Source organism: Podarcis gaigeae, assembly GCF_964106915.1.
Source record: "Podarcis gaigeae genome assembly, chromosome: Z".
In the NCBI taxonomy this organism is placed as follows: Eukaryota; Metazoa; Chordata; class Lepidosauria; order Squamata; family Lacertidae; genus Podarcis; species Podarcis gaigeae.
In genome coordinates, this window is record NC_139691.1 from 49,135,029 (window position 1) to 49,148,088 (window position 13,060).

The window sequence follows — 13,060 nt, forward strand, 5'->3', positions numbered from 1 at the left end:
GTCCTTCTTGAACTGTGGTGCCCAGAACTGGACACAGTACTCCAGGTGAGGTCTGACCAGAGCAGAATACAGTGGCACTATTACTTCCTTTGATCTAGATGCTATACTCCTATTGATGCAGCCCAGAATTGCATTGGCTTTTTTAGCTGCCGCGTCACACTGTTGGCTCATGTCAAGTTTGTGGTCAACCAAGACTCCTAGATCCTTTTCACATGTACTGCTCTCAAGCCAGGTGTCACCCATCTTCTATTTGTGCCTCTCATTTTTTTTTGCCCAATTGCAATACTTTACATTTCTCCCTGTTAAAATTCATCTTGTTTGTTTTGGCCCAGTTCTCTAATCTGTCAAGTTTTGAAGTGTGATCCTGTCCTCCGGGGTGTTAGCCACCCCTCCCAGTTTGGTGTCATCTGCAAATTTGATCAGGATGCCCTTGAGTCCATCATCCAAGTCGTTGATAAAGATGTTGAATAAGACCGGGCCCAAGACAGAACCCTGTGGCACCCCACTAGTCACTCTTCTCCAGGATGAAGAGGAACCATTGATGAGCACCCTTTGGGTTCGGTTAGTCAGCCAGTTACAAATCCACTGAGTGGTAGCATAGTCAAGACCGCATTTTACCAGCTTCTTTACAAGAATATCATGGGGCACCTTGTCAGATGCCTTGCTGAAATCAAGGTAGGCTACATCCACTGCGTTCCCTTCATCTACCAGGCTTGTAATTCTGTCAAAAAACGAGATTAGATTAGTCTGACATGACTTATTTTTCAGAAATCCATGCTGACTATTGGTGATCACAGCATTCCTTTCTAGGTGCTCACAGACTGTTTGCTTAATGATCTGCTCCAGAATCTTCCCTGGTATTGATGTCAGACTGACTGGGCGGTAATTATTTGGGTCCTCTCTTTTCCCCTTTTTGAAAAAAGGGACAACATTTGCCCTCCTCCAGTCTGCCGGGACTTCGCCTGTTCTCCAGGAGTTCTCAAAGATGACTGCCAGTGGTTCTGAGATCACATCTGCCAGTTCTTTTAATACTCTTGGATGCAGTTCATCTGGCCCTGGAGACTTGAATACATCTAGACTAGCCAAGTATTCTTGTACTATCTCCTTAGTTATTCTGGGCTGTGTTTCCTCTGCTGAATCATTTGCTCCAAATTCTTCAGGTCGGGCATTGTTCTTTAGATAGCCACCCTGGCTTCTTTAGGCACCTTCCATGTTTCCGTCTCATTGGTATTGCCTGAAGTTGTGCTTTTACTATCTCCCTCTTAACAAACTCCCAGCCATCATGAACTCCCTTTCCTTTTAGTATTACTGTCCATGGGATCTCACCCAGCACTTCCCTAAGTTTTATGAAGTCGGCTTTCTTAAAGTCAAGAAATTGAGTCCTAGTATGCTTGGCTGCTCCTTTCCGCTGTATAGTAAACTTCAGAAGAGCATGATCACTCGCGCCTAATGATCCTTCCACTTCTACCCCACTAACCAGGTCATCAACATTGGTTAGGACCAGATCTAAAATGGCTGTTCCTCTTGTTGCTTCTCCCACTTCCTGGACAATGAAGTTGTCTGCAAGGCCAGCGAGGAATCTGTTTGACCTTATGCTCTTGGCTGAGTTTGACATCCAACAAATATCCGGGTAATTGAAGTCCCCCATTACTACTGTCTCCCTTCCTTTTGCATGCTTGGCCATCTGTTGCAGGAAGGCATCATCTATGTCCTCCGTTTGGCTTGGGGATCTATAGTAAACTCCCACAATGAGGTCACTGTTATTATTCTCTCCCTTAATTTTGATCCAAATGCTCTCACTTTGGCTTTGAGGTTCTAAATCTTGGATCTCTTCACAGGTATACACATCCTTGACATATAACGCCACTCCTCCTCCTTTCTTGTCTGGTCTGTTTCTCTGAAATAGATTTTATCCCTCCATTATTACATTCCAATCGTGGGACTTATCCCACCAGGTTTCAGTGATGCCTATTATGTCATATTTAGTTTGCTGTACCAAGAGCTCAAGCTCATCTTGTTTATTTCCCATGCTTTGCGCATTAGTGTACAGACATTGAAGACCATTAATCATTCCCCCGTGTCTCTTATTTAAGGACTTTTTTCCTCCCACCACTAGGTCTGTGTGCTGTTTGCTCCATTTGGTCTATGACATTTGGATGATCATCTTCATCAATTGATAGACTCCTACCTTCAGGAGCACTGTCTCCCTCCCCCACATTAGTCAGTTTAAAGCCCTCCTGATGAGGTTTCTGAGATTTTTGGCAAAAACATTCCTCCCAACCGTTGTGAGGTGCAGCCCATCGCTTGCCAGAAGTCCATCTTCAAGAAACTGCAGTCCGTGATCTAAGAATCCAAACCGTTCCTGATTACACCATTTGCGAAGCCAGTTGTTCACTTCCACTATTTTTCCCTCTCTCCCTGGGCCACTTCGTTCAGCTGGGAGGACAGATGAGATGACAATTTGTGCATTTAATTGCTTCAATTTCCTGCCCAGAGCCTCATAATCTCTTTTGATCTTCTGGAGGCTATTGCTTGCAGTGTCATTGGTTCCCACATGAACCAAGAGGAAGGGGTATTTGTCAGTGGGTTTTATGATTCCTTGCAGTTGTTCTGTTACATCTTGGATCTTAGCCCAGGGGAGACAGCACACTTCCTGAGACATCTTGTCAGGCCCACAGATCACTGCTTCTGTTCCCCTCAGTAGGGAATCCCCTATCACCACTACACGCCTCCTCTTAGGTCTGGTCGGGGTTCTTCCGTGAGCTGTCCGTTCCAAGGTCGCCTGCACATTCCCTGAGGACTGACTTTGCTGCTCGTCTTCATATACCTGATCGACTGTAATTCTACATTGGGGTGGGGGGCTGTCTTGTGAAGGATTAATCTACCCAATCATTTCTGGGGAAAGGTCTAAATTAAACTTTTTGTCTCCACTAGTGGAGGGTATAATATCTATTTTAAGTCTACTGGAATAATAGACTAATGAAATAATGGAAACAAGAAGAACAGAAAGTATCTGAGAAAGAAACATTCCTTGTTTTTGTTTCTATCTCAAATGAACAAGTTCAGGGGTCAGTATACTTTTTCTGCAGAGGGCCGATCCACTGTCTCTCAGACCATGTAGTGGGCCCTACTATTTTTTTTTGGGGGGGGGGAGGAATGAACGAATTCCTATGCCCCACAAATAACCCAGAGATGCATTTTAAATAAAAGCAAACATTCTACTCATGTAAAAACACCAGGCAGCCCCCACAAATAACCCAGAGATGCATTTTAAATAAAAGGACACATTCTACCCAAGTAAAAACACGCTGATTCCTGGACCGTCCCCAGGCTGGATTTAGAAGGCATTTGGGCTGGATCGAGGCCCGGGCCTTAGTTTGCCTACCCATGAACAAGTTCATACAACACAGGATACATAATATTTGTCTCCGATGCGCCCTCTCCAATTGCATGGAGCCTGGACAGCCCCGTGGTTTTCCACGGATCTGAGGGCAATGAAACAATCACTGAGACAGCTAGAGCACCGGTGGCGTATGACTTATTCTGAAGCTGATCGGACACGGGTTGGAGCTCAATGTCGAGCCTACCAAGTGGAAGTAGCGACAACAAAGAAGACTTTCTTCACCACCTATATTCCATCTGCAGAAAACAGCAGCAGGAGACTCAGGTGGTTCGCAATTTAGCGGAACCACCTGCTACATTGGGGCCCAGTACAGGCCACATGATCTCCTGCAAAGTTTTTTGCAGATAGTCGCTCAGATTCAGGAAGAGGTAGACTCCACAGTGGGAGCAGGGCCAGGGTGGGAGAGTGCTAGAGTCCTGTCTAGTCATGTTGCGTGGGATCAGTTCCAATCTGTTACCTCCGAGGATGTGGTCAGGCTGCTTGGACAAGTGAAACCAACCACCTGTCTCCTTGACCCTTGCCCATCCTGGCTTATAAAAGATAGCCGGGAAGGGCTGGGCGGTGGGCTTCAAGGGGTGTTGAATTCTTCTCTTTGTGAGGGAGACCCGTTGAAAGAGGCGGTTATCAAACCGCTTCTTAAAAAAACATCTTTAGATGCAGCCAATATGGCCAACTATCGCCCAGTCTCAAATCTTCCATTCTTGGGCAAGCTGATTGAGCGAGTGGTTGCTGAACAACTCCAGGCACGCCTGGAGGATGCGGACCATTTGGATCCCTTCCTATCGGGATTCAGGCCTCATCATAGGACTGAAACTGCCCTGGTTGCACTGGTCAATGATCTCTGGCGGGCTAGGGACAAAGGTGAGAGCTGTTTCCTACTTCTGCTGAATCTCTCAGCGGCTTTTGACACCATCGACCATAACATCCTTCTGGATCGTCTAGAGGGGCTGGGAGCTGGGGGCACTGTTATACAGTGGTTCCGCTCTTTCCTCCTGGGCCATGTTCAGAAAGTGGTGTGGGGGATGAGTGTTCAGACCCCTGGGCTCTCACTTTTGGGGTACCTCAGGGTTCTGTCCTCTCCCCCATGCTTTTAACATCTACTTGCAGCCACTGGGAGAGATCATCATGGGGTTTGGGCTGGGTGTTCATCACTATGCAGATGATACACAGTTCTACCTCTCTTTCAAATCAGAACCAGTGAAGGCGGTGAAGGTCCTGTGTGAGTGTCTGGAGGCAGTTGGAGGATGGATGACGACTAACAGATTGAGGTTGAATCCTGACAAGACAGAAGTACTCTTTTTGGGGGACAGGAGACGGGCGGGTGTGGAGGACTCCCTGGTCCTGAATGGGGTAACTGTGCCCCTGAAGGACCAGGTGCGCAGCCTGGGAGTCATTCTGGACTCACAGCTGTCCATGGAGGCGCAGGTCAATTCTGTGTCCAGGGCAGCTGTCTACCAGCTCCATCTGGTATGCAGGCTGAGACCCTACCTGCCCGCAGACTGTCTCACCAGAGTGGTGCATGCTCTAGTTATCTCTCGCTTGGACTATTGCAATGTTCTCTATGTGGGGATACCTCTTTGAAGGTGACCCAGAAACTACAACTAATTCAGAATGCGTAAGCTAGACTGGTGACTGGGAGTGGCCGCCGAGACTACTTGAAAGACCTACACTGGCTCCCAGTACATTTCTGAGTACAATTCTTCTGCGAGAAGTTACAGGGAACCAGGCAGAGGGGCTTCTCAGTAGCGGGACCTACCCTGTGGAATGCCCTCCCACCAGATGTCAAAGAGAAAACTACCAGACTTTTAGAAGACATCTGAAGGCAGCCTTGTTTAGGGAAGCTTTTAATGTTTAATAGATTATTGTATTTTAATATTTTGTTTGAAGTCGCCCAGAGTGGCTGGAAAAACCCAGCCAGATGGGTGGGGTATGAATAACTTCAACTTCTTCTTCTTCTTCTTCTTCATAATAATAATAATAATAATAATTTGGTACTCAGACATTTTGCCCCTAAACAAAGCGCACTCATCCCCCACCTTCAAACACATGACCAACTATCTTTAAGGCTATAGACCACACTTGATCAATACAATCCTAGCCTCACAGAATCAGTCTACCAACAAAATCTATGAAACCACTTGGAAGGCATTCTCATGGTGCTGCAGGCACAAACAGGCAGCAAACATAAATCTGGTACAGGAGAACTACTTAAGCTTCTCTAATGGCAGATTTCTACACTTATCTCACTGCTTGTCACAAGGAGTAAGGGTGATCACCCAACCTGTGTCATTTCCTTTAGATAGAATGCACCTTTGGTTACGCACATCTGGCATGTGCAACTCTCCTTCCTTTGGACGGGTGGGATTGGAACGAAAAAGTGGTAGTCACACCCCTGCTCCCAGAGACCAGAGGGCCAATTAACAATTTGCAGGATGCCCTCCCACTTTCAGGTGGAAGGAATACTCGCAGTTAAGGCCAGTGCTCCATGTTTAAGCTCGCAAAGACTTGTTTTCAAGCTGCCTCTCTGTGGATATGATTTTGTTCAACTTCCTGGGCAGGAATCTGACACGTTTGCCACATAGGCAAACCAAGAATTCCTGTTTTATATTTTAAAGCAGTCCTGTCAGAAGTATCATATGTGAAATCCGTTTCAATCAAAAGCAGTTCTTCAAAGCTCTTGTCTGTTTTAAATCTACAGCACATCAACTCATTTAGTGGGTTAGATGTGTTAGACTGTTGGTTTTCATTTTTGTATTACGGTGTGTTGTGTGTTTATTTTTCATTAAAATAAAATAAACAATATCACCAATAGATTATACAAACAAATTTTTGTTGTTCTTTGAAGATTTACAGGTCACGTAACAATGCAACACTCCCTCTCAAGAGTAAACAATACTACACTTTCCGGGTGAGAGCCAGGACTTCTAAGAGCAACTGTAAGCTCACACATGATCCCTGGAGCGAGTGGAGCGAGGCAGTAGAAGTAGGTGAGAAGAAACTTTGTAATGAACTGCTGAGCTGACTGTATGAAACAAATCAAAAAAACTGAATCTCTGCACAGATTTTATATTTATAGGTTACAAATAAATTCTAATCTGGTAGAAGGTCAGTGCTTCACAGTGCATCCCGCTACTTGGCAAAGACCCAAGTTTCTTTCCTCCGGTACAACTTCATTTGCTGACATCTGGCAAAGCTGTCTTTGGAAACCCTTTAATTAAAATTGTTGTGCCTGTACCCCTGAAATTCCCTGAAATTGTTAATGTCTTAACCCTTGGGTATCTCAAACAGTAGACCACTTTCAGATGAGCCACTGTGTGCAACCTTCCCAGGACCTCCTCACTTGCATACTCTCCCCACCCCCACCCCCTTGGCTGTACCACACACTGCCTCTTAGTTGGTCCCGTGCTGGCACCAGCAACCCCTTGCATGTTGAGTAAAGAGAACATGGAGCAGGGAAGGTCTGCTGGATAAATTTAAAAGGGTTTCTAGGCTGGAGCTATCCCTCCCAGAAACCCAAAAGAAAATACAAGTGAAATACAAATGTGCATAGGGACAGCCTCAAAAATAAGGAGGAGGCTGTAAAGAACCATATCCAAATGTGCTGGAACAAACATTCACTACGTACAGTGTACCATAAAAGGTAAAAGTAAAGGGACCCCTGACCATTAGGTCCAGTCGTGACCGACTCTGGGGTTGTGGCGCTCATCTCGTTTTACTGGCCGAGGGAGCCGGCGTACAGCTTCCGGGTCATGTGGCCAGCATGACATGGTGAACCAGAGCGGCACATGGAAACGCCGTTTACCTTCCCACCAGAGTGGTACCTATTTATCTACTTGCACTTGGACGTGCTTTCGAACTGCTAGGTTTGCAGGAGAAGGGACCGAGGGACCCATGGTGGGGATTCAAACCACCGGCCTTCTGATTGGCAAAAAAAAGGGGGGGACACGGGTGCCACTGTGGGTTAAACCACAGAGCCTAGGACTTGCCATAAAAGGTAAGCAGGCACAATTCTTTTCATTTTAGCTAGGTCATAAACTCAAAAGAAAATGGAACCAGCAAAATGATGAGTTTTAGGAAATTACTATTTTCTCCAACATTCCTTCTGTTTTTTGAAAGGAAGATAGTTCCGGATGGTACCTTGGTACCTTGTTTTGGCAGAATATTTGTTACTCACAAAGGAGAAAGTACTGATCCTACATAACAAGTACCATACTAATATGGGGGAAACAGTCAGACACACTCTCTTACATATCCAATAGCGGCCTGGAATCAGTCACTGGAATACAAAAACAACATTGGTATTTCATGAACATAAATAAATAATAGGGAATCAGGTTCTCTAGGCTTTTTCTTTGGTGGGCATGAATGCTCAAAAGTGTGCAAATCACTAGCACTTGCACTCTGATACCTACTGTCTTCCAAACAGCTATTTGTAAAGGATTCAGCCATCTGGGCTTAGCAAATTGGGACACCTTTCAATAACTGAAAGGAAATAAGCTTCAAGAATTTCATAACCACATACCACAACATAATCAGGCATGAATCATCACGGTCATTTGTTTTACAAGAGCCATCAATATACAGAATCAAGTCAGGTTCGAAGAAAGAAATATCATTAAGATCTGGTGTGGCAGCGAATTGTGGAAGGAGACACAGCTGTGTTTGTTACTTTTACAGGAGCTATTAATATATAAATCAAATCAGGGTTGGGGGGGAATAAGGAAATGAATATTCATGAAAGTTTCATGATGGAAATTTTTCAATAGATCTAAAATTATTTTTAATTAGTTTTGCCTTTGGTTGGAAATATATATTGAATCTGGTTCCATTGAATAAACTTGCACAGCATAAGAAACAGCAAGGTTAGTTTTATAGAATGCAACTTTTCATTCCAAATAGTTAATACATTGCTGCATGAGAAACAACAAAATTTTATTCATGATCATCTTCTAATAGAAAATCCAAAAATGGACAAAGCAATGAAAGCATTTTTACATTTATTATTTCAAAGCTTTAAAACAACATGCTAAGACAAGCAGGGCAGGAATTTGTTTCTATAGAAAAGAAGCAGCAAATTTTTCACTTAGCAGTTTTTGAGAACTTGGTCACTGTCAAATGTTGAATGTTAATCTTAGCCAACATAGAGTTAACGAACAGCAAAAGTTTTCTTGTTGGCCTCTCAACACAAATACCAGCAGAAGAGCAGAAATGAGGAAAACAAACATTCTGGGCACTTACACCCCTTGGTGCTCACTCAACTTTTCAGGCAGGGAATGAGGTTTTGATAGAACATGCATGCGTTTAGCAACAGCTGGGGAAAGAGATTATAATGGTAATTATTATTATAATTTTCTCCATCAAGTTCCCCTTTTCTGAGCGGAGAAGGCCAGAAATAGTGTTGGAAGGGAATTAGAAAATGAGATTAAAGGGTAATATTAATCATATACATGAAATGGAATAGAAAGGAAAGCTACTCTGTTGCTATTACAGCTTTTTAAATTCCTAAATGGGAGTCAGGTGCCTGACTACTTCTCATTCTTTGTTTTTTCAGATGAGAGAGACTTTCCATTTTCTCTCCTTCTATACATTCTCCTTCCATTATGTGTGGCAGTTCTGACTATCATATTCCTCATACACCTGAAGAGGTAAGAGACTTATTAATGACTTGTGTTTGAGTGTGTTGTATATGGTATATCTATCTTCCAAAAAGCTCTGCTTTCACTTTAAAAGGTTCCTGGAATAGGGGTATGAAATAAGGGAGAATATGACCGTTCTGGCATGGTGCAGTTTTGTGTAAATTTATTATGATTATGATTTATATACTGCCCTTCATCATAGGATCCCAGGGTGGTTCCCAGAACAAAATACAGGATAAAAACAAGTAAATAATTAAAACAAAACCCCTTCTTCCCACAGACACATTTAAAAAGCTGTAGAATATTAAATAAATCATGAGAACAATTCTGAAATACCGTTGAATGAGTTAAACAAAATTTGGTATCTAGAACCCCTTAATTCTTTTCTTTTTTAATGTTCTGAAGGATTAAAATGTTGATTCTTCCTACAATTCCTGAGCCTGGAAAGTTTCTGAAACAAATGTTTGAAGAGCACATTGAAGATCTTCAAGTGAGTACTGGCCACTCAATCCTAGTCTATCTAAGGCCAACCTAATGTGTGAGTGAGAAGCACAAGCTCGGAATGACACACACACACACACACACACACACACACACACTTTTAATGGTGTGGCAGATGGTTCTAGTTTCTCCTTGAAATAACTTAATCAGAGTTGCCCGTAAGGAAGATTTATAGTACAGTGGTGCCTCGCTAGACGAAATTAATCCGTTCCGCGATTCTCTTCGTCTAGCGGTTTTTCCGTCTTGCGAAGCAAGCCCATTGACAGCTTAGCGGATTAGTGCTAGAGCTGTCAAGCGGCTTCCAGCGATCAGCTGTTAAGCGGCTTATCAGCGGAACAGCTGATAAGCGGCTTAGCGGCTTAGGAAAAGGGCAAAAAAAGCAAAAAAAAACCGCTGGGGGACGCAAGATTTTTTCGTCTTGTGAAGCAACCCCATAGGGAAATTCGTTTTGCGAAGCGCCTCCAAAACAGAAAAACCCTTTCGTCTAGCGGGTTTTTCGTCTTGCGAGGCGTTTGTCTTGCGGGGCACCACTGTACTTAAAATGTATTGGGTAACAGATTACTTTCTGAAGTCTCCTTCAATTTTATTTCCATGTTGCTTTTTCTCCCTCCTAAAAAAAGACAACCATTTGATTCATTACATCAGTGTTTCCCAACCTTTTTCCGACCGTGGCCCCCTTCCAACCTTGTTTCCTTCCTGTGCCCCCTGCCCCGGATGTAGCGGGGGGCAGCTGCATCCCCATAAGAAAAAATCAATACAAATATGAGGTTCTGCCCCCCCTCAACAAAAATCCTGGCTATGCCCATGCCCCCCCCCATGTCCTACAAGTAGAAAGGTAGCTATTTAAATGTTTTGTTTGTAAATAGAACATGTTTATAATTTTTATAATTTATACAAAATACAATAACATAAAACGATAGGAACATAATGAAATATTGTTGAAGCAGAAAAACATAGAATAATGGAGCTGCAAGGGACCCCGAAGGTCATCGATTCCAACCCCCTGCAACGTAGGAAACTCAGCTAAAGCATCCATGACAGAGGCCACCCAACCTCTGCTTAGAAACCTCCAAAGAAGGAGAGTCCAGAACCTCCCGGGGGAGATCCATCTTCCATGTATTATAAAAAGGTAAACAACACTTAATGTGACCCCAGTCATTTGACACAGAGGGGGAAACCTACAGATACAGTCCAAAAGGCGCACAGGGAGTTCTATATATATGGGAGAATTTGAAAAAGCAAGTTGTTCTCATGGGCCTGGGACAGAAAGACAGTTGTAACTCAGAAGTCGAACAGAATCCGTTATGGAAGTCCGTTTGACTTCCAAAATGTTTGGAAACCAAGGCATGGCTTCTGATTGGCTGCAGGAAGCTTCTGCAACCAATTGGAAGGTATATCGGATGTTCAGGTTCCAAAGAATGTTCGCAAACCGGAACATGCACTTCCGGGTTTGCAGCATTCGGGAGCTAAAATGTTTGACTTGCAAAGCGTTCGTCAACCAAGGTACGAGCGTATCTTGTCATCTGGAGGAGCCCTGGCTGCCTAGATAAAACTCTAAAGCCCCGCACACCCTTACCTGGGAATAAGGCCCACTGAACTCAGTGTGGCTTTCTTCTGAGTAGACACTTAGTTATTTACTAGATGAAAGTCAGCAGCACCAGATGACCCTGCTTGGCTAGACGCTGGGGTAGATTTCACCCAGTGGCTTGCAGAATCAGGCCGACGCTGCTGACGGGTCCTGCACCCCTCGGCAACATCCAAAGGCCTCAATCCACTAGGTGCTGGAGCAGATTGCACCATGCTGCTCCTTGCAGAGTGAGGCCCAGGCTGCCACTAGGCCCAACATTGGTGTTAGCAATAAGCAGCTCCGGCTCACCCAGGCCTACCCATTGTCACACAACCACCACACTTACCTGACCTGGGGGTTCTGGATCATGGGCTCTACATGTCAAAATGGGAGCCTCAGCAAGTGCTCTCTCCCACCGGAAACAAACCAGGACTGCTCCAAGAAAACACACATGGCAAAAAAGGAGCACTAGGCCCTGGTGGACTGCCCCCTTACCCACTTCTGATTGGCCAAGCAGATAGCCAGCCAAACAGGATTTTAAACAAATAACTATAATGGTTTCCCCCCTTCACTTCTCACTTCCCTCTGTGGTCCCCTAGCCTCATGCTGTGACATGACCCCCCCCCCCATTTGCGTGATTTTCACCTGTGGCCCCATTGGAATATCCTGGGGCCCCCAGGGGGCCATATAGCCCCCGGTTGGGAAACACTGCATTAAATTGTTTTAAGAAACTGCTATATATGGAATTTGCTGCCAAGGAGTGTGGTGGAGTCTCCTTCTTTGGAGGTCTTTAAGCAGAGGCTTGACAACCATATGTCAGGAGTGCTCTGATGGTGTTTCCTGCTTGGCAGGGGGTTGGACCCAATGGCCCTTGGGGTCTCTTCCAACTCTATGATTCTATGATTCTATGATTTCTCTTTTGTCTCCAGAAACCTCCCCCCGAAGACCCAATCAAGGATGAGCAAACTCATTTGTTGGTATTCATACAGCCTTCTTGTAATGAGAACTGAGGAAACGAGGGGACTGTCTACATCAGATGACTCTTGAATGTACATCAGATGACTCTTGAATGGGGTAGGGACTGATGCTTCTAGATGCTGGAGAATTTCTTGGCAATGCCCTACTGCAGACAGCATTAAAGCATTATATAAAATAAAATAAAATAAAATAAAATAAAGCAACAACAACTTGTTGGACCAACCAGGCAACAGGAATCAAATGGCCTTCCTCACTTGACGATGTTTTCAACCGAAAACTGTGAAGATAAAAAATCTTACACTGGCATTTGTGAAGCAGCTTCAGTTCTGAAGGACTACTTCTTTCTATCAGGTGTTTTGATTTCTTTGCTTTCTTTTTCTTTTCTTTTTTTTGACACTTGAACAGCAGGAATGTTCACAACAAATCTTGCAAGGCTTGTCTTTTTGCCTAGTCAAACTTTGTTCTAGTGAGCTTCTCCAAGCTAAACCAAAAACTACTTATGTCCCTTCCACTGTGGATAGGAGAGAACTTAGTGGTTGGTGATGCTTGCTTTCATTCTTGGCTCAGGGCTTTCATGCCTTGCTTTTGGAGTCTTAGCTTGCCTGTCGTGTTTGTCACAAGCATGTCATGGTAGAAGACTTGCAAACGGTTTATGAATGCAAAGGCCCACACAACTCCTTTTGCAACAAATGCACAACCCAAAGGACTGAGCCCTCTGACGTTATGCTGGCCAAAATCGTGTCAAGGACTTCCTGTAGCATCTTTGAATTGATGCTTAAATTGTCCTTTTGTTGCAAACTGTTAGACAAGTTCTAGGGACCTTTTTGCCCAAGTGTTGTACACTTTGGAATATTTGTGTGCTCTGTTTTTTTTTTAAATAAAGATCTATTTATATAAAGAATGAATAAATACATTTTTTTAATAGACTGATGTCTCTGTTGCTTAAAAACCTGTTTTCTGTGTCCCTGCAAGTTT

The 13,060-nt window shown here is 44.0% G+C and overlaps 2 protein-coding genes across 2 annotated transcripts in view; one reads left to right on the forward strand and one right to left on the reverse strand.

The window, feature by feature from the left end:
• Positions 1 to 13,011, forward strand: part of IL13RA1 (interleukin 13 receptor subunit alpha 1) — a 32,091-nt gene extending 19,080 nt beyond the window's left edge. The window contains exons 7-10 of the mRNA XM_083723025.1: positions 6,249 to 6,390; positions 8,955 to 9,048; positions 9,445 to 9,529; positions 12,037 to 13,011. Of these exons, the coding sequence (XP_083579151.1) occupies positions 6,249 to 6,390; positions 8,955 to 9,048; positions 9,445 to 9,529; positions 12,037 to 12,117 (402 nt within the window). The 3' untranslated portion in view covers positions 12,118 to 13,011. The remainder of the gene's footprint in view (positions 1 to 6,248; positions 6,391 to 8,954; positions 9,049 to 9,444; positions 9,530 to 12,036) is intronic.
• KLHL13 (kelch like family member 13) overlaps positions 1 to 13,060 on the reverse strand; it is a 570,056-nt gene that overhangs the window by 379,370 nt on the left and 177,626 nt on the right. The gene's annotated exons all lie outside the window — the stretch shown is intronic.